Source organism: Ornithodoros turicata, chromosome 4 (assembly GCF_037126465.1).
Source record: "Ornithodoros turicata isolate Travis chromosome 4, ASM3712646v1, whole genome shotgun sequence".
Taxonomy (NCBI): Eukaryota; Metazoa; Arthropoda; class Arachnida; order Ixodida; family Argasidae; genus Ornithodoros; species Ornithodoros turicata.
In genome coordinates this window covers 8,622,998-8,644,292 of record NC_088204.1, presented here as the reverse complement: position 1 = coordinate 8,644,292, position 21,295 = coordinate 8,622,998, and the positions used below count along the sequence as shown (strand labels likewise).

Genomic DNA, 21,295 nt, shown 5'->3' with positions numbered 1-21,295 from the left:
TTCGGTATCGACACAAAATTCTGTGACAGAAAGTTGCAGTGTCACGCTATTTATCTGGCTCCTGAACCGCCCCAAAAATCTGTCACGGGATGGAGGACCCGATGCCAGCAATCTTTGCATACCCCCCAACCCCTCAAGTTTGCCGCGCCTTTGACAGGCCATAGAGAAGAACTGTGGTCCGCACTCGTTGCCGTCCACGCGAATCGCCGTCGACATCACGTTTCAAAATGGCGAATCGCACGGTCAAAGATGCTCACTCGGTTCGGGGTACAAATCCACAATATCTAATAGAAAAAATCATCAGATCGAGAGTATATGACTCGAGGTACTGGAAAGAAGAATGCTTCGCTTTGACAGGTGCGTAAAAACAAACCAGCTCGCACAAAATAACCCAAGCACGCCGTCATGTAAACAAAACCATTTGGTTGGATTTGGACACATATTTCAGCGGAACTGTTGGTGGATAAAGCGATGGAGTTGAAATACGTCGGAGGAGTTTTCGGCGGGAACGTTAGACCCACACCCTTCCTCTGTCTTCTGCTCAAGATGCTTCAGATTCAGCCAGAAAAAGACATCGTCGTAGAGTTCATTCGTCAGGAGGACTTCAAGTACGTGAATCGTTATGTCGCGTTCCTATTAGACGTAAGCAATTGTAATCGTGTTTTTTTTTTGTCAGGTATGTTCGTGCCTTGGGGGCTACGTATATGCGTCTGGTGGGCAGTTCGTTGGACTGTTACAAGTACTTGGAGCCCCTGTACAACGATTACAGAAAACTACGCCGTCAGCAGAGGGACGGATGTAAGTTTCGTCTACTAAACGCTATGCAAAAAAAAAAAAAAAAGAGTTTGCTGTGTTTTTCTTTTTAGCGTACGTTATAGTTCACATGGACGAGTTCATCGACGAGCTGCTGAGGGAAGAACGTGCCGTTGATGTAATTCTACCTCGAATTCAGGTCTGTCGGCATCGTAAGACACTGCAGAGAAGTAACTCGTGTTCATTGTCTAGAAACGTGAGGTATTGGAAGAGACCAACGAGCTGGACCCCCGAATAAGTGCTCTTGAAGATGACCTGGATGAAGTCGAGTCAATTGACGACGATGATGAAAAGGTGAGTTTGGGACACGTTGGCAAGGCCCACCTTCCATATTTTGTGCAACATGATTACATTTTTTACTTTCACATTGCCTCCACACTAATGACCGAAGTGCAAACACCTTGTAAGAAATGTGCTCATCTCCTTAGTCCGAGATTCTGCATGTTGGGCCACGTTTTCTACCTTTGTGTGTATTCTATGGTGCAAACGAAGCTGTGAGACATATACTATCATGTGAAATATTCTGGTGCCCCACCTTATATCCTTGCTGCAACACCGTCAATTATTATTATTCTGCGCTATTATTAAGAGTACAACGGGAAACCTTGCACTGTAGCAGGAGATACTGTTTCCAGAGGGCATGAGGCCACATGTTTAATTTTCCAGCAAATAAGTGCATTGTTGCCATGTACTAAGTTTACATTCCCATGACAGCATAGGGTAAGACTCATTGAAACGCACGTTTACGCAAATTTCTTTTCAGTACGTTCAAAAACATGCACTCGGGATACCCACTAGATATTTGCAGAAAGCCAAATATTTCGATGTTTTTAGCAGTCCAATTCCTAAGGTAGCGTATTCAGCCGTATTCAGTGCATCGGGGAGTGCAGTCACCACGCAAAAATTGCGGGCCGTGACTGCTGGATACATCCCTCTGAAGCGGGCTTATGTCATCGGCATCCAGTCCTCTCAGCCAGTTGTGGTTGACCGGGATCACACACCCCGCGGGACGACGCGGATGCACGGTTTCGGTTAGGACAACAAACGGTGCTGTCGTATATCTGCTGTCGAAATCGGTAGCAATATTGTGCACAACACAAATTGTCAGCGATGGAGGAAGAGATACGCGACGCACACAGTGCCTAGGAATCGTTCCGTAAGCAGCAGCTCACAAAAGGCCACCGACAGACACATTTTCTGACAAAGGAGAAGCTCACAGAGGAAAACATGCTCCGGTAGCTATGCCGACAATCAACATCTACGTTACACTTGCTTTAGGCTCCTGTGTCAACGATTGGATACGATCTTAGCTCCAGGTCCAATTAAAAGATATTTCGCGATGATGTTTGCAAGCTTGCTTGCAAATTTTGCAATTTGCTCGCAAAAGACTGTCCCCAGTCGGCAACCTCCCGTGTTCAACGTCACGGCCAGTTTGCCTCACGTGCGTGTTGTAGCAGCCGCTGTTCACGGCCGTGGTTAATATAGAATATTTACGCTGTTTGAACAATTTTCAACTTCATATGTCAGAGGGTGAATGCTCTAGTACAGAGGAACAAACCGAAAATGGTCAAAGGCTTGTGAAATATTGTTCCGTTGTCCCTGTAACTGAAATTACAGTTTAGTGTATGCATGAAGTTTTACTTCTGCTGTAGAATGACAATTTTCGGAACCAAATTTTCAGCCGCCACCACCAGAACCCAAAAAAGAATCGTCGTCACGGCAACATTCAGACTCGAACAGACGCAAAGAAAAGTCTCGAGAGCACCACAGCTCCAAGGATCACCGTGATAGCAGGGATTATAGGGACAACAGGGACTACAGAGATCACAGGGATAAAGACCACCGAGATAGGGGCAGGGACCACAGGGAAAAAGACTATAGAGACAATAGAGACAAGGACTACAGAGACAGGGAGAGGGACCACCGCGACAAAGAGAGGGATCACAGAGACAAGGACTACCGGGACCACAGGGACCGCAAGCATCGTGACGACCGGAGCCATGCAGAGAAAAGGAAGAAGTAGGCCATCGCAAGCAGCAAAAAAGGGGGAAAGAGATGCTGCTAAGCGAGGAGATAAAAGCCAGACATCTTGTATTTGTTCCATTTCTGCTAAATGGGCTTCAGATTCAAGCACAGTAATTCTGTACAGAAATCATCATCCATTCTGTTTGAATAAAATCACTTGTGTATCTTTTTAGTATGTTTTTTTGCATGCTTTGCTGTACATCAAATATTGTGATGCACCAGCACCACCTAGGCACGACCAGATATGTGTCAGAAAAAAAGAAAAGAAAAGTCAATTTCATATTGCCGTAATAAAGCGGTCCCTAATCGTTCAAGGCCAAATGTTACGGACATTTGGCAGCTGTGAATCTTCGCGCGCAAAAGGGCCGGGCGACGCAGCTATTTGTGTAGCTAAGCGATATTTTGGGCCACGGTGTCATGCGAAGCAAGAAAGAAACATGGACAGGTAAGCCCTCAGGAATCTCCACACACACTGACGTGGCTGCAAGCGGCGCGGGTCTGCCCGTCCGTCTGTCCCCACCATCCGCACGCACGGCCACGGCCTACTAGCCAGCCATGGCCCGTATGCGAAAGGCCGCCGGACAGCATGCGAAAAGCGCGCGTTACACGTACGTATGCTTTCTATATGTAATGCGTAATTCTCTAGAAGCCGATGCATGTTTTGAGCCGGAGAAAATCGGTGTCTTCTGCTAGATAATTAACTTCACCGAGGCAATTAGATCGCGCTGCCTGCAAATACTCATCTCAAGGATGCACTGACTGCTTAAAAACATTTCGTTCTCTTTGCGCACAAGGATTTTTTCGAGTGCTTCTGACATGTGACAAGTGTCGCTCCTGCAAATTATCCGCGGTAGCGCGGCTTATACGCGAGAGGTTACGGTGTTCCATTGTTATTCGCTCTCGGCCGATCGGCCGATGGAGCGATGTTATCACTCCCCACAATCCTGTTTCGCTTCCTGTTGTTGTTGGACTAGCTGACCGAAAGCAACAAGAAAGCTAGGTATTGAAATGCATGTTTTGTGTTCACATTTTCATTGAGCATTGACAGCTCAAAGTACATCTGATTAACTACAGAAAGCTTGTATAAAGAGTGCTAATGAAGTTGTTTTTTCCGGAGGTCAAAAAAGAGGTATGAAGTGGTTTCCGTGTGTTTTTCCAACCCTCAATACGGCACAGTTTCCCCAAATTTTCCTTTCGAATGTGGGGCAATAGTGGAATGCGGCAAAATGAGAGAGGGGGACAGGGAAAGACGGCCTTCAGCATTTGGGGGAGGAAGGGGGGAAGCGATACCAGGTGACGTCAAAATGACGTCACGACTCACCTCTCGGGAGAGAAAATCTGTGCCCCCACCAAAAATGGTTACAGAACAGCATGAAGCTGCAGTTGTGGACAGGGTGTTGCAGAATTCTATTATTTCGAAAGCACTTTTGTCAACGTCACAGATTAAACTCTTTCGGAAACAAGATGTCTGAGAATACCTCAACATGCCTCTTCCTATCACAAGCAGACTGTTTTATAGACACTAACAACATTAGCCTACCTGGATATTTACGCCCATGCCAACATAATGGAAGCTGACAAATATGACAAATCAGCTCAGCGTCACGTCTCATTCTGGATGTTAGCTCCAGTGTACTACCCCCCACATGCAAAATATTCCAGTACTTCTGCAACACATTCAAACTTCCACGATTGACAATCTTCTCTGCTGAAAGCCAAGCTAATACCAGGACAACATGTACCAACATAAGACACTTGCTCTGCCATGGAAAAAAACAGTGTTCTGTTCATAATACTTGTGTCTCTTGTCCAGGGTTTTCCCCCTACTTACATGCTCTAGATTGCAAGATTTTCCACTAGGCTGAAAAAATGTAATCGTTTCCTTTAAAAGAATGCAATTCATCGGTGTGGACGTGGGCACCCAGAGTGTGAGGGCAGCCCTGGTCAACGAGAAGGGAGTTGTCCTCAAGACCGCTGTCCGTGACATTGACACTTACAACCCGCAACCTCAATTCTACGAGCAGTCCTCGGAACAGATCTGGAACGCCTGCTGCAAAGTTGTTAAGGTAATTGAAATACTCATCTTTATTGCTTTTCAAGCACGTTCATTCTCCAGGAAGTCGCAAAAGATGCCGAAAAAATCAGGGGACTGGGCTTTGATGCCACGTGCTCCCTCGTAATCCTGGATGAGGAAGAAGCTCCCCTTACAGTGAGCCCTACAGGTACAGCAAGTTTCCCAAAAAGTCCTTGCTTTTATACATTACAACTACATGTACATTTGTATGTAGGAAAACCAGAGCAGAATGTCATCCTCTGGATGGACCACAGGGCAGTGGAACAGGCAGCCCTCATCAACGAGACCCAGGACGATGTCCTGCGGTTCGTAGGGGGACAGATCTCTCCAGAGATGCAGCCACCAAAGCTACTTTGGTTGAAACAGGTGTCGTATTCTTTGATCTTTGACAGGTGCTGGGAGCTTAATTCTTTTCTTGAACAGAACATGCCAGAAACATGGGAGAAACTAGGATATGCATTTGATCTTCCAGACTTTCTCACCTGGAAGGCAACTGGGTCGGACACTAGGTGTGCTGACACTATTTTTCTTACTGTTCATCATGGATTTGAGACTTTCAACATTTCGCGCAGGTCACTCTGCTCTGTCGTCTGCAAGTGGACGTACCGTGCAGGAAATTCGGAGGAAAAAGGGTGGAAGGACTCTTTTTGGATTCAAATAGGACTGGCAGACATCGTAGACGGTGGCTATAAGAAAATAGGTATATTTCTGCATTTAAGCAAAGCCGTTGTATAAAGATGGTGCTCAGTTTTGTGTTTCTCGCATTTTTCGCAAAAGGCACAAGCTTTGCGGCTCCAGGATTTCCTTGTGGAAAGGGTTTGTCAAAGAAAGCGGCACTCCAACTGGGCCTCAAGCCTGGGCTACCGGTTGCCACTTCCATCATTGATGCACACGCAGGTGGCATAGGTAAATGCATTTTTACGGTTTGCAGAACGGAATGAATTTGTCTCTGCACAGGGAAGGTGCAGGGACAAGGGTAGCTTGCCAAGTGACTCAATGGGCCACGAAAAGCTTTTTTCTAAATTTGTCTGGAGAAAAAGGTAGGTAGTGTAACGGGGACACTGCAGAGGGATGGCAAGTACCAGAGGACCAAGGCTTCTGTAACAATTTTTCCAATAACTACAGGTTTTCCCGCTCATTTTAATCCATTGGTCATTCAATTTGATCCAAGCGCTACCCAATTTAATCCAGTGCTGAACCAAATTAATCCAGACACCAACCAATTTAATCCAAGCGCTACCGAACTTAATCACATAAAGCAACACATGCAAATGCATTCCGTATGTATTCAGTCATGTCATGACTGGATACACAGTAAACAATTAGAATAAATTGGGTAGCTCTTGGATTAAATTGGTTGGTGTCTGGATTAATTTGGTTCACCACTGGATTAAATTGGGTAGTGCTTGGATTAAAATGAGCGGGAAAACCTGTAGTTACAGTATAATTGAAGGTGTGCATTCGTGAAGACAACCAAACAGTGACCCTCTTCCGGCAGGTCTCTTGGGCTGTGAAGTAGATGACGATTACCACAAGTCATTTTCACGAAGACTGGCTGTTATCGCTGGAACCTCCACCTGCCACATGCTGGCAAGTGCTCTTATTCCCTCTTTGACCTGGCTCGATGCATTGATGGCGTAGAATTTACGTCCTTCTGTCTATGCGGGTGATACAAAGCCAAATTTCGTGGAACCTTTTGGCATTATGGTGAAATCACTAATATATTAAATTTAATATTAATTTAATACTATCTTTTACTACACTTACTAGTGTATATAATGTTTTGGTATTAGATAAATTTTAATTTGTTAATTTTAGTCAATACAATAGAACTGATTTGATTAAAAGTAACCAAAGTAAATTCTATGGCCCAACGGAGGTAGCCTCCCTAATTTTTCTTCTTCCCATTTTCATTCTCCTAAAAGGCCAACGAAAATAGCATCTTCACTCCTGGCGTCTGGGGTCCTTACTTTTCAGCCATGGTACCTGGGATGTGGCTGAGCGAAGCTGGACAAAGCGCAGCTGGTAGCTTGGTTAGCTTTTTTTTTTCAGCTACTTTCAGATTACTTTTTCCAATGGTGTTTAGACCCTGAAGTTTTCGGGTTTTATATTTTTCCAACTTCGGGGGGTAGAAATCGGGCCAATAAATTGATGTCGAAAATTCATGCAAATTCGGGCAGAAAAATTACCATCAGACTAAGTTCGGGGAGAAATCGGGCATTATTGTAGAAAAAACGTTCACTGTACCGTTTATCCAGAGTGCCAGAAGTAAGGGGCAGTCGCATATTTTGCGAGAATCTAGTTACATCGATGCCTTGAGGTGCCTAGCCTAGGTGCAGTTTTGCAGGTAGAAATCGGGTTTAACCCTAGATAGGTGAACCTCAGTTCGGGGTGCAAATCTGGGGAAAAATCTGGTTTAACCCTAAAACATCAGGGTCTAATGATGTTGCAGTGCCTAGACAAGATTGCATCACATTTATTCCTGTCTGTGTACATGTTTTTCAGATTCAGCACATCATTAATTCCCACAAGGCATTCCCTGCAATAGCAGCCAAAACAAAACCAGATCGGTAAGCCTGCACGCATACCTTATTTGTAAGGCCGCTAGAGCGCACACATTCCTTTCAGCCACACAGAGGACACGCTAAACTGGATGTTGGGCCAGATATGCATGAAGAGACGGCTGCCATCCATCTCTCTCGTGGCTACAAACCTTCACGTGTGGCCAGATTTCCACGGCAACCGCTCTCCTGTCGCGGACCCAAACCTCAGAGGCATGGTGAGTTCCAAGACATCCCCCAGGGTGTGTTGACAACATTTTACATCACATGAAGCGCACACAAGACAGAAAAGCTGTCCTCTTTGTAACACTTGGCAGCCCTTTTGTCGACAGCTGTCACGCTTCACAGCAGGTGGAGGTGTCGCGCTCAGAATACCCTTGCACGACCGGAATGGATGACTGTTCATTCCGTCATGTTGGGCCACTGCCAAAAGACCGGTTTGCGATAAATCGCGAGACTCCCTTGCCTTGTATTAGAAGGCACACTCACGACATACAGTGTAGCCTTTTGTATCATAAAAAATAGGATAGGATAAAGATTTATAGGCTGTGCAAGATAACTAGAGCCTGAAGTTTTCGGGAAATATTTTTTTCAAAATTCGGGTGGTAGAAATCAGGTAAATAAAAGTGTGCACTAAATTCATGCGAATTCGGGTCAAAAACAGCCAGTATGCTAAATTCGGGAAGAAATCGGGTCCAGTTACTCAAACTAACTGTGGTGGTTTGGTACAAACGGTGATGTACGGTACGGTACAGTACAAACTGCATCTGCTGCCAAAAAGCAAGTTAATGCATTCCTACAGACATTCCAGTGAGAAGAATTTGCCGGGTAAAAATCGGGTTTCACCCTAAAGAGTGAGCCTTCAATTCGGGGTGCAAATTCGGGGAAGAATCGGGTAAAACCCTAAAACTTCAGGCTTTAAAGATAACTCTTCTATCACACCTACTGTCTTCCTGTGTTGCAGATGAAGCTCAGTGGAAATTGTTTTTGGTGCAGGTCTGCGGATTGACCCTAGACTCGGATGAAGAGGACTTGGCCTGTCTCTACCTCGCTACAGTGCAGGGTCTTGCCGTGAGTACTACAAGTGAACCCCATGAACAAGTGAGCAGAAAGCCAACTTCCTTTATCCGCAGTACAGCACGAGACACATCCTGGATAGTCTACGACAGACAGGACACTCAGTCTCCATCATCCTGCTCTGTGGTGGACTGTCAAAGAACCCCCTCTACGTCCAGATGCATGCGGACATCACAGGTTTGATACAACATCGACACACGCAACAGCGTGTCTACTCAAATAAAACTTTTGTCTCTCAGCCTCTTTCCCACCCAATCTCAGACGTTAAGGATCAATGTGACATGTAGCAAATTATGTGGGTTGTCTTACACTCAGCAATGCCAGGTGGATAAACTTGACCTGCCACAAGTTTCAGCTGTCTAAATGGTAAAAAATGCCCCCTCCCCACCAAAAAAACGCTTCATTTGGAACATCAGAGGTTGTGACACAGATTTGTGGATCATTAAATCATGCGTGCAGTGTACTGCATGTCAGTTATTCGGAAGAAGACACTGTGGAATTTTTCTGTGTGTCATTGTTTGTGGGGAAACTCTGTGACATCAAAGATGTGAGATCCTTGGCCATTGCGATGGGTTCTCGCATAAACATGCTACCCCTCCTGCGGGAGATTCGTGTGGGATCCCATAACCTCACCGGTGCAGATGCCCCCGTGATTATCAAGGCCAGCCGAGCTTCTCCATTTGTGTAATTACCCCCCGTAACAATTTGCTGTAAAACTTGGAATACAGGTCCACATCAATTACCGGCATGTCTATCCGGCACAACGTGCGGCAAACTATCATGATTACCTCTACTGATGCGGCATCAACTGTATTGCAGGGCTCCCCGTTCTGCTTCCCTCGGAACCAGAGTCCGTTCTTCTGGGTTCGGCCATACTGGGTGCAAACGCGAGCGGCGTCTACAGTAGCGTTACGGAGGCCATGCTACAGATGGGAGGATCTGGCACCGTGGTTCGCCCAAACCTCGGAGACAAGAGGCAAGGGAACCTCTTCGAAAGATAATCACGAGTAAACAAGTGTGTGTTCTCAACTTCTAGGTTTCACGACGCAAAGTATGCAGCCTTCCTGAAGATGCTCGAGTGCCAGCAAGACATCAACAGGATCATGCAGGAAGTGTGAAGAACCACACAAATGATCAGACGAAAGACACTATTTTATACGCAGTGTATGTACTACAAAAGGATATGTATATTTTGAAGAACACAATTTTTTCGTAGACCTCGCTGTTTTATGTTTTGAGTGAAGTCCGCGTTTTACTCATTGCTTTGGCACACATGAGCAGTTTTTGCAGGGAACCTGCACATCCTCTGCTAAATGCTGGCTAAGCAGTTATTGTTCATCTCTGCCCATGTGAGAAGTTGACACGATACCGATCTCCTAAGATGAGTTCACGCCATAAAATGCCAAACAAAACTGAGCAACTATAATTATATACCTCTTTCAGGATTCAGATCTAACTAACTTTCACGTTGTACTTGCAAATTCTCACTAGAGCATTCAAATGCATAACATTCCCATAACAGCACAAAAATAGAAAGAAACATGTTTGAACGTGAGGAACAGGGGGCATAGTACCCATTTAATTACGTGATCACAGTGGGCTTTGTCCTCCCAGTGTACTTCTCCAGTTCTGAAAGGGTCAGTGCTATGTCGATCAGGGGCTTGAGCATTACCTGCAAAAGAGTCGAGTATAGTGCAATAGCTGGCCTGGGATAGCTAAGGGGAAACCCATGGTTATGAAGGCCAAGACTTCCCATACGTTGCAAAGGCCACGCTTGCTTTCTTGCTTTACAGATGTAATCCCTTCTCACCTGAGCGTCCATGTTGCACTTTGCGGGATCAGACTCGTAACTGTCAATGTAGAGACGTATCGTGGCACCAGAGCTGCCAGTTCCACTCAGTCGCATCACGATGCGCGAGCCATCTTCCAAGATGATTCGAAGACCCTGTAGGACAAGGGTAGTACAAACACTGTATCCATCGAAGCAATAACTGGGCAGGTTGCCACAGGACACACAAACAACGAGTCGCTGTTGGCTCGCAGACAATTGTTTGCGTGTCTTGCTGTCTCTTGTGCACGAGTCCCCCGCACTAGAGCCCTGCGCGGATGAGATTTTTGGCATTCGCATCCGACCCGCATCCGCGCACACGTTATCCGCATCCGATCCGCACTGCTGCATGCACGACCGTTTACATCCGCATCTGATCCGCTGGGCAAAACGCAATATCCGCATCCGATCCGCAAAATCCGCAAGTTTCGAAGGACGCGTAAATACCGCCGGAAGAATGTTGGTATAATTTCGGATGCCTCCATGCTGTCACGGAAGGACTCGCGACGACAAGCAAAGGTAAACATTTCAACAAACGCGATATGGAGAGACTTCAGGAACGCGTGGAACGCTACCTCGCCGGTGCTCGTGTGGACGCCAGAATGCCTCCCCTCCAGTCTTTGCCGTGCATTGTTAAAGGTGAACCAGGGCATGCGCTCGCTGTCGGCGCGCAATACAAATAAATTGCTAGTGGAAAAATTACAGCATGCGCTATATCCGCATCCGATCCACATCCGACCTAGAGCCATCCGCATCCGATCCACACACCGCAGAAAGTGATAAATTTTCATCCGAATCCGCAAGTATCTTGCAGATATCCGCTTCCACCAGCGGATGGTGCAGGGCTCTACCCCGCACTACAACTGGTTATGTCACGAAAACTTTGCGTGAACCTGAGATTTGCCGTTGGACCCGCTGGTTCGACACACTTTTTAATTTCTCGACAGATTCGCCGAGGTTCGCAGACCCCCTTTCAAATGAAAAGTTAAAAACAGCGTTATTGATATGGCTTTTTATTATTATTGACAAAACTGGGTTTGAAAATTTAATGTTACGAATGGTCAGCGCACGCAGGAAGATTTAAAAAGACAGTTGTTTGTGCAACGTTGTCACTGCGTCGCACCAAGACAGCACATAAACACAGTCTGAGTGTGTAATAGATTGAGAGCGTCATATTACAAACAATGCTGATATATGCGCAGCTTTACGAGTCTTTCCGACACGTATTTTCGAATTCGAGAAAGAGATAGAAACACATTCGCAGTGCAGTCAAACCTCGGCTAACTTTTTCGAATTTCCCGAATGAAAGACAGAAATTTGGGCACCTCTGCGAAACTCATTTGACAGGTCCGTGACATCACCGATTACAACGTAGTGCTCCAACTTGCGTCAAGCTGTTGCTCGTACACTAACGTTGCGAAAACAGTCGTTGGGATGACAAAGCACGTTTGCATGCCTTTCAGACGAATGCTTCGTGTGAACAAAATATAAACTGGCTTCCCCGTTTGCGTGCCGTACATAGGGTTGCCACCAGGCCGGTATTATACCGGCACGGCCGGTTATTTGCTTCTTCTGCTGGTTGGAAGGTGATACTGGCAGCCTTTTGCCGGTATTTGTGGCTCAAGACCTTTCATAAGGGTTTTTACGGGGTTTTCCCTTCAACATTCCACTACAGCTTGAATAAATCTGGAGCACAGACCTAACTCCGCAGTCTCCAGTCGTTTTCTTAGTTATTCATTATTATGATTATTCATTGTTAATATTATTATCATTGTTATTCATTACGTCTTGTGTTCGGGGGGACAAGAGCAGTGGTTGTGCAACGCTGTTGGTGGTTGTGTTGAGCCACTTTCCCTTTCCCACGAGCCTTTCCTCCTTTCCCTTTATCCACCTCCTCTCCCTCGGCCGGTATTTTTCACTCCGAAAGGTGGCAACCCTAGGCGTACACCACCTTCCCACTCTCAATGTGTCGACTGACTTCCCCGTGGACATACTGTGACTGTAGCTCCTATGTTGTTGAGTATACGGGAGTTCCGTCTCGGAGTATACGGGATTTTTGTTCCCATCATGAGTTACCATTTGACAGAAACATTCCGCACCTGCTTAGTGGAGACAAATCCCTTGACGGGGTCCGTATAGCTGAAGTTGTCCGCCCTGGCCACCTTGAAGGACTTGTTGTCTGCCGTGAGCTGCGAACCCACAAAGCCCGCGGCAGTAATTTTCTTCTCGAGGGCATCGAGCATGGCGTGTGCTGGCTCAGTCTCACACTTTTCGTAGTCGTAACGTGTGAAGTAGTTGCGTCCGTAGGTCGCCCAGTGTTCCTCCAGCAGGTCCCGGAGGTCCTTCTTGGTATGGGACAGCACAGACAGCCATGCCAGTGCAGCCCACATGCCGTCCTTCTCACTGGGCCACAATTGCAACTGCTTTCACTCAAATGTTGGATGCACAGACCCTGAAGTTTTAGGGTTTAACCCGAACTTGCACCCCAAATAGAAGGTTGCTTCTTTAGGGTGAAACGATTTTTACCCGGCAAATTGCCTTCACTGAGAAGTATGTAGGAACTAACTTGTTTGGCAGCAGGCACAGTTAAATCACCATTTGTTCCGAACCAGTTATGTCAGTTTGAGTAACTGCGCCGATTTCTCCCCGAATTTAGCGTACTGGAGGTTTTTCCACCCGAAATTTGCATGAATTTAGAGCACACATTTATTTACCTTATTTTTACTCTCCGAATTTAGAAAAAAATATTTCCAGTAAACTTCAGGCTCTGTGGGTGCGATGCTTCTTAAGAAATATGCTCCCGCGACACTTGGCATGGCAAAGTTCCGCTTTAAAGGGACGGTTGAATCCATGAAACCAGCATCCGCCACCAATCTACTTGGAGAATTTTTTTTCCCAAAAAGCCTTTGATATTAAAAAAATGAACTTTAAAGATCGGCACTGCACCTGCATTGACGCCACTCCCTAAGCGGTAAGGCGAGGGGGCTGCGCTCGGGAGAAAAGTGCCATCCAGAAGCCTGCATGGTTGCAGCATTCCTCTTCTCAAGGTCGCACCCTCGTTGGTTCTAAGGGAGCGACATTATCTCGTTTTTCCAGAGAGGGAATTCCGGCATACTCTCAACATCCTGCGCCTGCTCTTGTCATCTATTCCACCTAATAACAGTCAAACTATACCACTTTTTTTGCGTGGGATTTTCGATGCCAGGGTCAATGGTTCACGAGGAATAAAATGACACTGTAGTTTCGAAATCGAATGGAACCGATGTGGCCGCAACCCTTTAAGGGGCAAAGACTTACCGAATGTGGTCCGAGCCAGTTCCGAAGCTCTCCTCTCCACAGAGTGACAGCTTTCCCGCATCCATTAGGTTTCCAAAGAACTTCCAGCCCGTCGGAGTTTCGTACATGGACACTCCTTTTTTCTTAGCTACCCTGTTGAGAGTCCAAGTGTCGAGTTCATATCGGCTTACTCCAGCAATAGACGTGGACAAGGAGTTAGAATATAAATGGGACAAACCACCTGCAGAAATACCAGCCTAGAGCAAAAAAGGGGCTCCTGCCCTATAGCTCCGCACACTCAAAATTGGTCAAAAGGATGGTAGCAAAATCCGCGATGCGTGCTTCCCTCACCTAAATCCTGTCCTCACACCGTAGTCTCTAGCTTTGAGGCGCAACTGGAAAGGCTTTGGCTGGCATGCTATCCAGAGATCTCTTTTCAGACGATAGCAGAGTCCTTACATAAGGAGTTTAAATGTGATCACTCCAATGATGATCAATATGATCAATATGATCACTCCATCAGTCAGCGCACCTGGCTGCCCGGAATGCCAGTATGCATCCCCTACATACACAGGGTCTCTCATAACATGATGAAGAATGAAGCTAGATATGATACTAATCCATAACTTAAAAACCCGAGACTAGGGGACAAAAAAACGGATCTATACCACCAGCTCGCTTGCTACCTCTCTATCCTCTCGTTATGATACTAATGTTGCGTTTTCAGCGCCGCAAAAATTGCAAACTCTGTGTCCTAGAGTTAACCTACAAAAACCACCCACCATCTGCGAGGTGTGCCACCGCAAACCTTTCGTCACGTGTAACTAAGGGCCGGTGTATCCCATCCCACTGAACTGCAGTAAGATCTATGTTGGGCAATCTGGCCGCTGCCTTAATATCAGATTAATGGAACACGCGTCTTCCGTAGGTCGAGCTCCACCTAGTAACCTTGCATTCCATTGCACGCAATGCTCATGTATGTTTCACCAGGCTTCAGTGCTATCAGCAGATAGAGACCAATCTGTGTGTGAAATAACGGAGGCCTTTGCCACCCACACGTTTGGTAAGAAATTGGTCAGCTCACCTTCCTTATCACTCACTAACCAGGAAAAGGAATTTATTGACGGTGTACGAAATTTGTTGAACCGTTTTGAACCCTCAAGGTCAGGAGTATGACTAACACTGTCTAAGCTACAACGTGGTCAGTCTATGAAATTGATTAAGTGTACTGCGTTCTGATATGCGCTATAATGATGTAAAAAGTTCTTTCGATAAATACTTCCTCTTTGAATAAACTTCGCTTAGTTGAGAGTCTGCAGGTGGTTTGTCCCATTTATGTTCCAACTCCTTGTCCGCGTCTATTGCTGCAGTAAGCCGATATCAACTTTTACCAACTGCCCCGCTTTCTCCCTCTTGAGCAAGAGTCAAGTCACAACCTTCAGAAATGGGGACGGGAGGAAGCTGCAGGGATGTCGGAGTCCTCTAACTTACTTGCGTCATATATATACTAAAATTTAGCAACTTGCCCCATCTGTCTGGCATTTACAATCATTCTTGCAGTTATCTTCTGCGTAGCATCCCTATCTTTTGCTTGTACAATTACAAGCACCGAATAGTGCCAGTATTAATTTGCTCGCGATCAAACAAATTGCAAAAGATAACAAAATTTGAAAACATGTACGATGTTAACGATGAAAGTCACTGAAAAGGTTAGCCAGCTGTAGGACTCTAACCCACATCTGGATTACCAGTCCAGGGCTCTACCAATTGAGCTAAGCTAACACGCCTTCCCAGCGACTTCCAGGGTGCGTCATCTGAAGGGACGAACCAGTCACTCTCTCTCACTCATCCTCCTTTCACTCTTACATTTCATTGTAATTTCTTGGGCATTTTGAGGCTTTGTATGTATTTGTCCCTTCTATGTTGTTCCAGCCTCAGAACATCAGTTCTCTCATGTTCAATAGTTGCCGCTTGCGTCGATCCCTGTCATATGCATGTGTGTATGAGTGAGCAAAAAATGTAAGAGTGAAAGGAGGATGAGTGAGAGAGTGACTAGTTTGTCCCTTCAGATGACGCACCGTGGAAGTCGCTGGGAAGGCGTGTTAGCTTAGCTCAATTGGTAGAGCCCTGGACCGGTAATCCAGAAGAAGTGGGTTAGAGTCCTACAGCTGGCTAACCTTTTCAGTGACTTTCATCTTTCATCGTTAACTTCTTAGGCATTTTGAGGCTTTGTATGTATTTGTCCCTTCTGTGTTGTTCCAGCCTCATAACATCAGTTCTCTCATGTACGATGTAGCACATTTCAGGTAACTACGTCATTATGCATTCTGCCCTCCATTCCACTAGCAACTACACAATATCACAATATCTAACCTGTCCACAGCTCCTGCAGTGGGCATACTGCGAGCCAGACCTCGTACTCCGCTCTTCTTAAAGTACGGGATGCACTCCATGTTGTTGGCAATCACGGCCAACGAGTCGGAGGGCGTCACAAAGAACGCTTTGTGGCCCAGAATCATGTTGCGGTCCTGCACAGAAATCGCAACCAATCACACTCCATTCCAAGGAACTAGAAGATAACTGCGACACCACAAGACGCACCCCGTCTCCGTCGAATGCGGCTCCGAAGTCGTAATCCCCTTTGCCCATCTCTTCCACCATGTTGTGAGCATAGGTCAGGTTGGGATCTGGGTGTCCCCCGCCAAAGTCTTCCAGGGGAACGGCATGGTGGATGTTCTCTAGGGGTGCCCCAAACTCCTCGTGAAAGATTCGCTTGGCATAGGGGCCCGTGATGCCGTTCATGCAGTCGATGTATATCTTGCAGCGCTTGTGGCCGTCGGTGCCCTGCACAGGGTGTAGCATGTGGGGGATGAGCACACCTGTAAAAGTTACCTCTTGGAAGCGATTAAATAATGGTTAGTTACAGCTACTCTGAAAGTAATGGAGTTGTGTACATCCAGTTCCTCCATTTTGGTGCGCAATACTGATGTTATAACTTTTGGACTTTTTGGATTAGATTTTAGATGACAATTCTTCAGGTATGCGTAAGCGCATCTCCAACTATTTGAACACGCCCATAATTACATACACCATTGCGTGCTCACGTCATGGTCGCCACGATCTTGTGAATGAGTTTTTTTGTGAATGAGCGAAAATCGCATACCTCATGAAAATGATTCAAGATTTAAAATTCCATTAAATCCCAAATGATGTACAAAGTAATTTGTAAAAGAGTTCCAAGTGCATTATAAATGGCAGCTACAATTACAAAGAGTAACTTAGTTTGTTGTCCACTTGTCAAAATAAGAACATTTCCACAGCCCGTTCTCTTCACCAAGGATCACAAAATCGTACCAAAACAAGCTTCTAACCTGTATCAGAGACTTGATAGAGCCAAAATCGAAGATCTCCTTCATGAGCTGCACATAATCGTCCACAGCGTCTATCACTTCTGCTTCGAATGTCTTCCCATCTTGTAGTTGGAAAGTCTGCAGACCCAATTTTGTGACGTCCACCTTGATATCCGGGCACAGCTTGTACTCGGAGATTTTTAGAGACAGCTCGAAGATTTTATTTGTGATATCTTCCAGAGCAGGACCTAGGGCCGAAACCTCGTAGATAAGACAAGCGTAGCAGCCTTGGATTCAGGCTTTACAAGAATACGTGTCTTGCATCAGTGAATTGGAATTTAAAAAAAGACTATTGGTACAGGATGGAGGTGACATAAAATGCATGAAATGAGGCATGCTTTATAGTCTCACGGTAGCTGCACTTGGCTGTACTTTCTTCCGCTATGCTATGCATTCGCGGAGAAGGCAGACATCAACTCATACCCTAGCTTGCATATTGAGGACCTTGAGCCGTTGGGCAGACTGGTAAAATCCCGAAGATGATCCCGATAAGATCCTGAGGCATACTTTCTCATTCTTGACCCTCCCGTTCTCTTCTTGTTTCCCTTCCCTTTGTATAAAAGTTGTTGCCAGAGTGTCAAACCAAACCAGAACCAAAACGGAAATCCGGAATTAACCGCAATTTTTTATGTGGGACTGAACCGGAACCGAACCGATCTAAAAACTTCGGTTATCGGTTCTGGATACCGGTTCGGTTTGGGTTGGTATGTGGGGGGGGGGGGGGGGGGGGGGGGGGGGGGGGGGATTCGAGCGGTCTACCTATAATTTTGTAGCATATTAGAACCTCGTACCGGTTAATCTAACCGACATGTGTCAACTCCGGAGCTTAACCGAACCAGAAACAGACCGAAAAACATTTCGGTTCGACGCTCTGGTTGTTGCCACGCAATAAACCCTTCAGCTGTGTTCGAGACCTCCTATTTTTCCATGCCTCTAGTCTCAGGGTTTTCGATATGTATCAGTGTCACCAGCTCGCTTGCTTCCTCACCACCCTTTCATTGCCACGCGCTTGTCAGACAAGACCACGATCTCTGTGCCCCCAAGCATAAAACTATACCGAAGACATACCTCCATTGGATACATTGAACTTGATGCCAAAGTCAGCATTAATACCCCCGGGGTTGTGGCTGGCCGTGAGGATTATTCCACCAAGCACCTTACGCTTGCGGATGATGCACGATACTGCCGGGGTCGAAAAGAGACCATGCTGTCCAATGACCAGACGTTTTACCTGGAGCAGGAAAAAAAAAATGTGCGCATGTGCCTATGGCCCAGACAGATGGTCAATGGTAAAGCACCAGGGATTTCCATCTCGGAGGAAGTGCTGGAGTTCCATAGGTGGTGTATGACACCCATGTCTGCTGGCTTTTCAGGCTTTTTTGGACTTCGTGGCAGGAACCTTAAGGGTACCTCGTGAGATGTTTGGGGAAGGGGGTTTGGTTTTCAGGGACACCCCCTGGTGATGAGGCTGACAGTGCGCGGATACGTTTTCCTGCAAAACTTTTCCGCTGCGCTCTCGTCTTGACAGCAAACCCAGTCACGTAAGCAGAATAAGTACACGCTACCTTGTTTGCTGCAGCCATCTGCGCTACTTTTTCGATGGCTGGGATGCCGTTGTATCGTCCATCACCTCCAACGATGAGGGTGCAGCCTTCCAGGGGCGGGCCGACAGTGTCAAAGATACTCTGAACGAAGTTCTCGGAATAATTCGGCTGCAAGAACGTCTTCGTCGGCTTCCGCAGACCGCTGGTACCGGGCTTTTGACCGTCGTAAGGGGTCGTCTTAACCGTCACCACGTTCATGATGGAATTTGACTAGAATCACGGACCGACCGAACAGAACAAGTGGAACTTGACCTCTTCGGGATGTTGTTGCAGAGGTCACGCGAACTTGTGCACCCGCTGACGTGATACCAGTGACGATAGGTCCGTTGTGCGGATTTCGAAAACGAAACTTATAAGAAACTAAAAAATCTCCCACGAATGCTGGTTTGAGAAAATACTCGTTAGCTGCATGGTAGTTACGTGCAGAATGAAAAAAAAAAAAAAACATTTCTTCACGGGAACGAATTTGTAGTATGTCTGAACTTCGCTCTGTCTGTGCAGTCGGAGCATCTGTTGCGCGCGCCCCTGAGCCCTGAGCACTGATCTGCGTACGAAGGCCCGAACCACGGTTACGACGGTTCGCATTCCCTTTGTGCTTCCTCTTCCCACTCGAAGTCCCTTTCATATCGATGATACTGACTGAGAGAGAGAGACAGAAAAAAAAGGAGAAAAAAAAGGAGAAAAAAAAGGAGAAAAAAAAGGGGGGGGGGAATAATCAGTCAACCGAAGACCCACAAAAACAAAGTAATTTTATGAACAATTCACATTGGAATCTATGTGGAACAAGCCAACAAGATCATCATCATCAGAATATGCTGACAAGGACCACACCAGGATCCAACATTACCACTGGACATTTTAATACCACAGGAGAGCACCTCCTGATCTATTCTTGATCTACAAAATAATGTCTATATCATGTTTCTTTCCTTTTTTCTGATGAAGCTGGGCTAGGCTATTTACACAAAGAAAGAAAGAAAAGCAAAAGGTCGATCTTATACCCAGCATGGCAGCGTATTAGTCATGGCTGCAGGGATCTTCCCAGCAACACCCTATGCCCGCACCAAATCTTGCAACCCCCCCCCCCCCCAAAATACTGACCCGGTATTATTTAAACATGGGTCAATATATCCATGCCTAGATGTAGCATCATACGTTGCATCAGCTATTAGACTCAGAATGCTAACAAGTGTTTATATTGATGTTCCACTTGCCAGCATTTTGTACTTGTCTCGGACAAAGCCTTGTGCTTTGGTGAAGCAGAATAAGAAAATATGTGCACTTTTTGTGTGACATGCATTACAAAGAAGAAAGCGCAATAATTTTTATGCCAACAATGTAAAGAAAGCTTCGCTGGGTAGAAAAAAGATAATCAGTAATTCCCCTACGGAAAAGTACATAAAAATGAGCTTCAAAACATTTTGGAGATTGTGGACTGCTCATAACAAATGCTTCACAACAAATGTCCAGTGTGCCATATTTTCTTGTTCTGCAAAATTTCAATCAAGCAGCAGGAGAGTTGGACAATAGAACAAGTACTGCTTTGAAGTGTGTTCCCACTTTTATGAAATAAATAATGCAGCTGAATATCCATCTTTCCTCCAGGTGGTGTTACGAGAAACTATGTACAAATCATCCTTATTTACACGCTAATTCTCCGCCAGTGATCAGATGATGCAGTACTTGTTTATGTACATTGCAGCCAGGTCCGTGTTCTTGCTGGCAAGATAGATCTGACTCAGGTTGAAAGCTATTTCCTTCCGCAAGTCAAAGATGTTCTGGAAAGAAAGGAGCGTGTCACATCCAAGCACACTAAAGTGCAAATCTGTTACTGTGATGTGCCACATAACAGTTAACGAACCATGCAAGATAACAGTGCATATGTTGTCGTACTTGCCTCGTCCCTGCAGATCACCGTGAGTGACGGAGGTTCCTCTAATGCTTTCTTATAATAACTGGCCGCCAGGTGGAGCAGACCTAATGGATAAAAGTGCGGAACAAACAGAACTAAACACTGAGTTGAACCTCAACAGTCTTTGTAGGTCATCTGGCTCTTTGGCTATGATGTGAGACCGATGGATTGCTACAAGTGGAAGCCTTTGTTTCTCCTTCTGCCCTCCTGCGACTGTGACTTTGTACCGCGCTGGACAAAAGCTTACGGAACACGCTCCAGCACTTTCGGTGGTGGTTGTGGTGGTGGTGGTGATGATGATGGCGAGAGGGCTTGCCGTTGTCGGCCTCACAGAGGTGGGCAACGTCACGACTGACGCCCTGGGGAATGTGCGTCCTGGGCCGACTTCTAAAGGAACTGTGCACTTTCCTTCCACAGAGTGGAAGGCCTTCCACAGGTGGATGTGCCTAGGTAACCCAGTCACCTGTTTGCAAGTCTGTACGGTACTATTCGCTGCTGGCATGTCACTCCGAGGGAATAATGTGCCGCAGCGTGTTCCATAAGCTTTTGTCCAGCACTGTACAATAAAACCTTAAAGGGACTATCGCATCCGTCCCGGTCGATTCCAAAACTATAGTGCCGCTTTACTCCGCCTTCTTCATTGACAATAACGCCAAAAATCCGACGCGAATTGGTGGCGTTGTTCCTGTGCAGTTGGATGTAACACTTGGCAAGA

At 46.1% G+C, this 21,295-nt stretch overlaps 4 protein-coding genes across 6 annotated transcripts in view; 2 read left to right on the top strand and 2 right to left on the bottom strand.

Annotated features, from left to right (window-relative positions):
- Positions 1–203: 203 nt before the first annotated feature.
- On the top strand, positions 204–3,008 carry LOC135392678 (pre-mRNA-splicing factor 38A-like). The gene is made up of 6 exons (XM_064623401.1): positions 204–357; positions 449–608; positions 677–798; positions 867–952; positions 1,006–1,107; positions 2,495–3,008. The coding sequence occupies exons 1-6, from the start codon at positions 228–230 to the stop codon at positions 2,834–2,836; spliced, it is 942 nt and encodes a 313-aa protein (XP_064479471.1). The 5' UTR covers positions 204–227; the 3' UTR covers positions 2,837–3,008.
- A 292-nt stretch (positions 3,009–3,300) lies between these two features.
- Positions 3,301–9,767, top strand: LOC135390941 (FGGY carbohydrate kinase domain-containing protein-like). 3 transcript variants are annotated; one of them, XM_064620942.1, is made up of 15 exons: positions 3,301–3,446; positions 4,730–4,904; positions 4,955–5,060; positions 5,127–5,278; positions 5,336–5,421; positions 5,485–5,612; positions 5,690–5,818; positions 6,411–6,502; positions 6,838–6,945; positions 7,418–7,482; positions 7,541–7,691; positions 8,470–8,544; positions 8,607–8,727; positions 9,370–9,526; positions 9,587–9,767. In XM_064620942.1, the coding sequence occupies exons 1-15, from the start codon at positions 3,394–3,396 to the stop codon at positions 9,666–9,668; spliced, it is 1,680 nt and encodes a 559-aa protein (XP_064477012.1). In that variant the 5' UTR covers positions 3,301–3,393; the 3' UTR covers positions 9,669–9,767. The 3 variants fall into 3 exon arrangements, with proteins under 3 accessions (XP_064477012.1, XP_064477013.1, XP_064477014.1); XM_064620943.1 differs by lacking the exon at positions 3,301–3,446 and adding an exon at positions 3,739–3,838; XM_064620944.1 differs by lacking the exon at positions 3,301–3,446 and adding an exon at positions 3,900–3,967.
- Positions 9,682–18,991, bottom strand: LOC135390940 (phosphoglucomutase-1-like). The gene is made up of 9 exons (XM_064620941.1): positions 18,630–18,991; positions 18,133–18,295; positions 17,026–17,252; positions 16,256–16,498; positions 16,028–16,182; positions 13,676–13,807; positions 12,478–12,781; positions 10,361–10,495; positions 9,682–10,222 (listed from the first exon to the last, which is right to left on the bottom strand). The coding sequence occupies exons 1-9, from the start codon at positions 18,864–18,866 to the stop codon at positions 10,133–10,135; spliced, it is 1,686 nt and encodes a 561-aa protein (XP_064477011.1). The 5' UTR covers positions 18,867–18,991; the 3' UTR covers positions 9,682–10,132.
- Positions 18,992–20,204: 1,213 nt separating this feature from the next.
- Positions 20,205–21,295, bottom strand: part of LOC135390937 (general transcription factor 3C polypeptide 3-like) — a 29,519-nt gene continuing 28,428 nt past the window's right edge. The window contains exons 23-24 of the mRNA XM_064620939.1: positions 20,566–20,645; positions 20,205–20,446 (exon numbers count right to left, since the gene is read on the bottom strand). Coding sequence (XP_064477009.1) covers positions 20,336–20,446; positions 20,566–20,645 — 191 coding nt within the window. The 3' untranslated portion in view covers positions 20,205–20,335. The remainder of the gene's footprint in view (positions 20,447–20,565; positions 20,646–21,295) is intronic.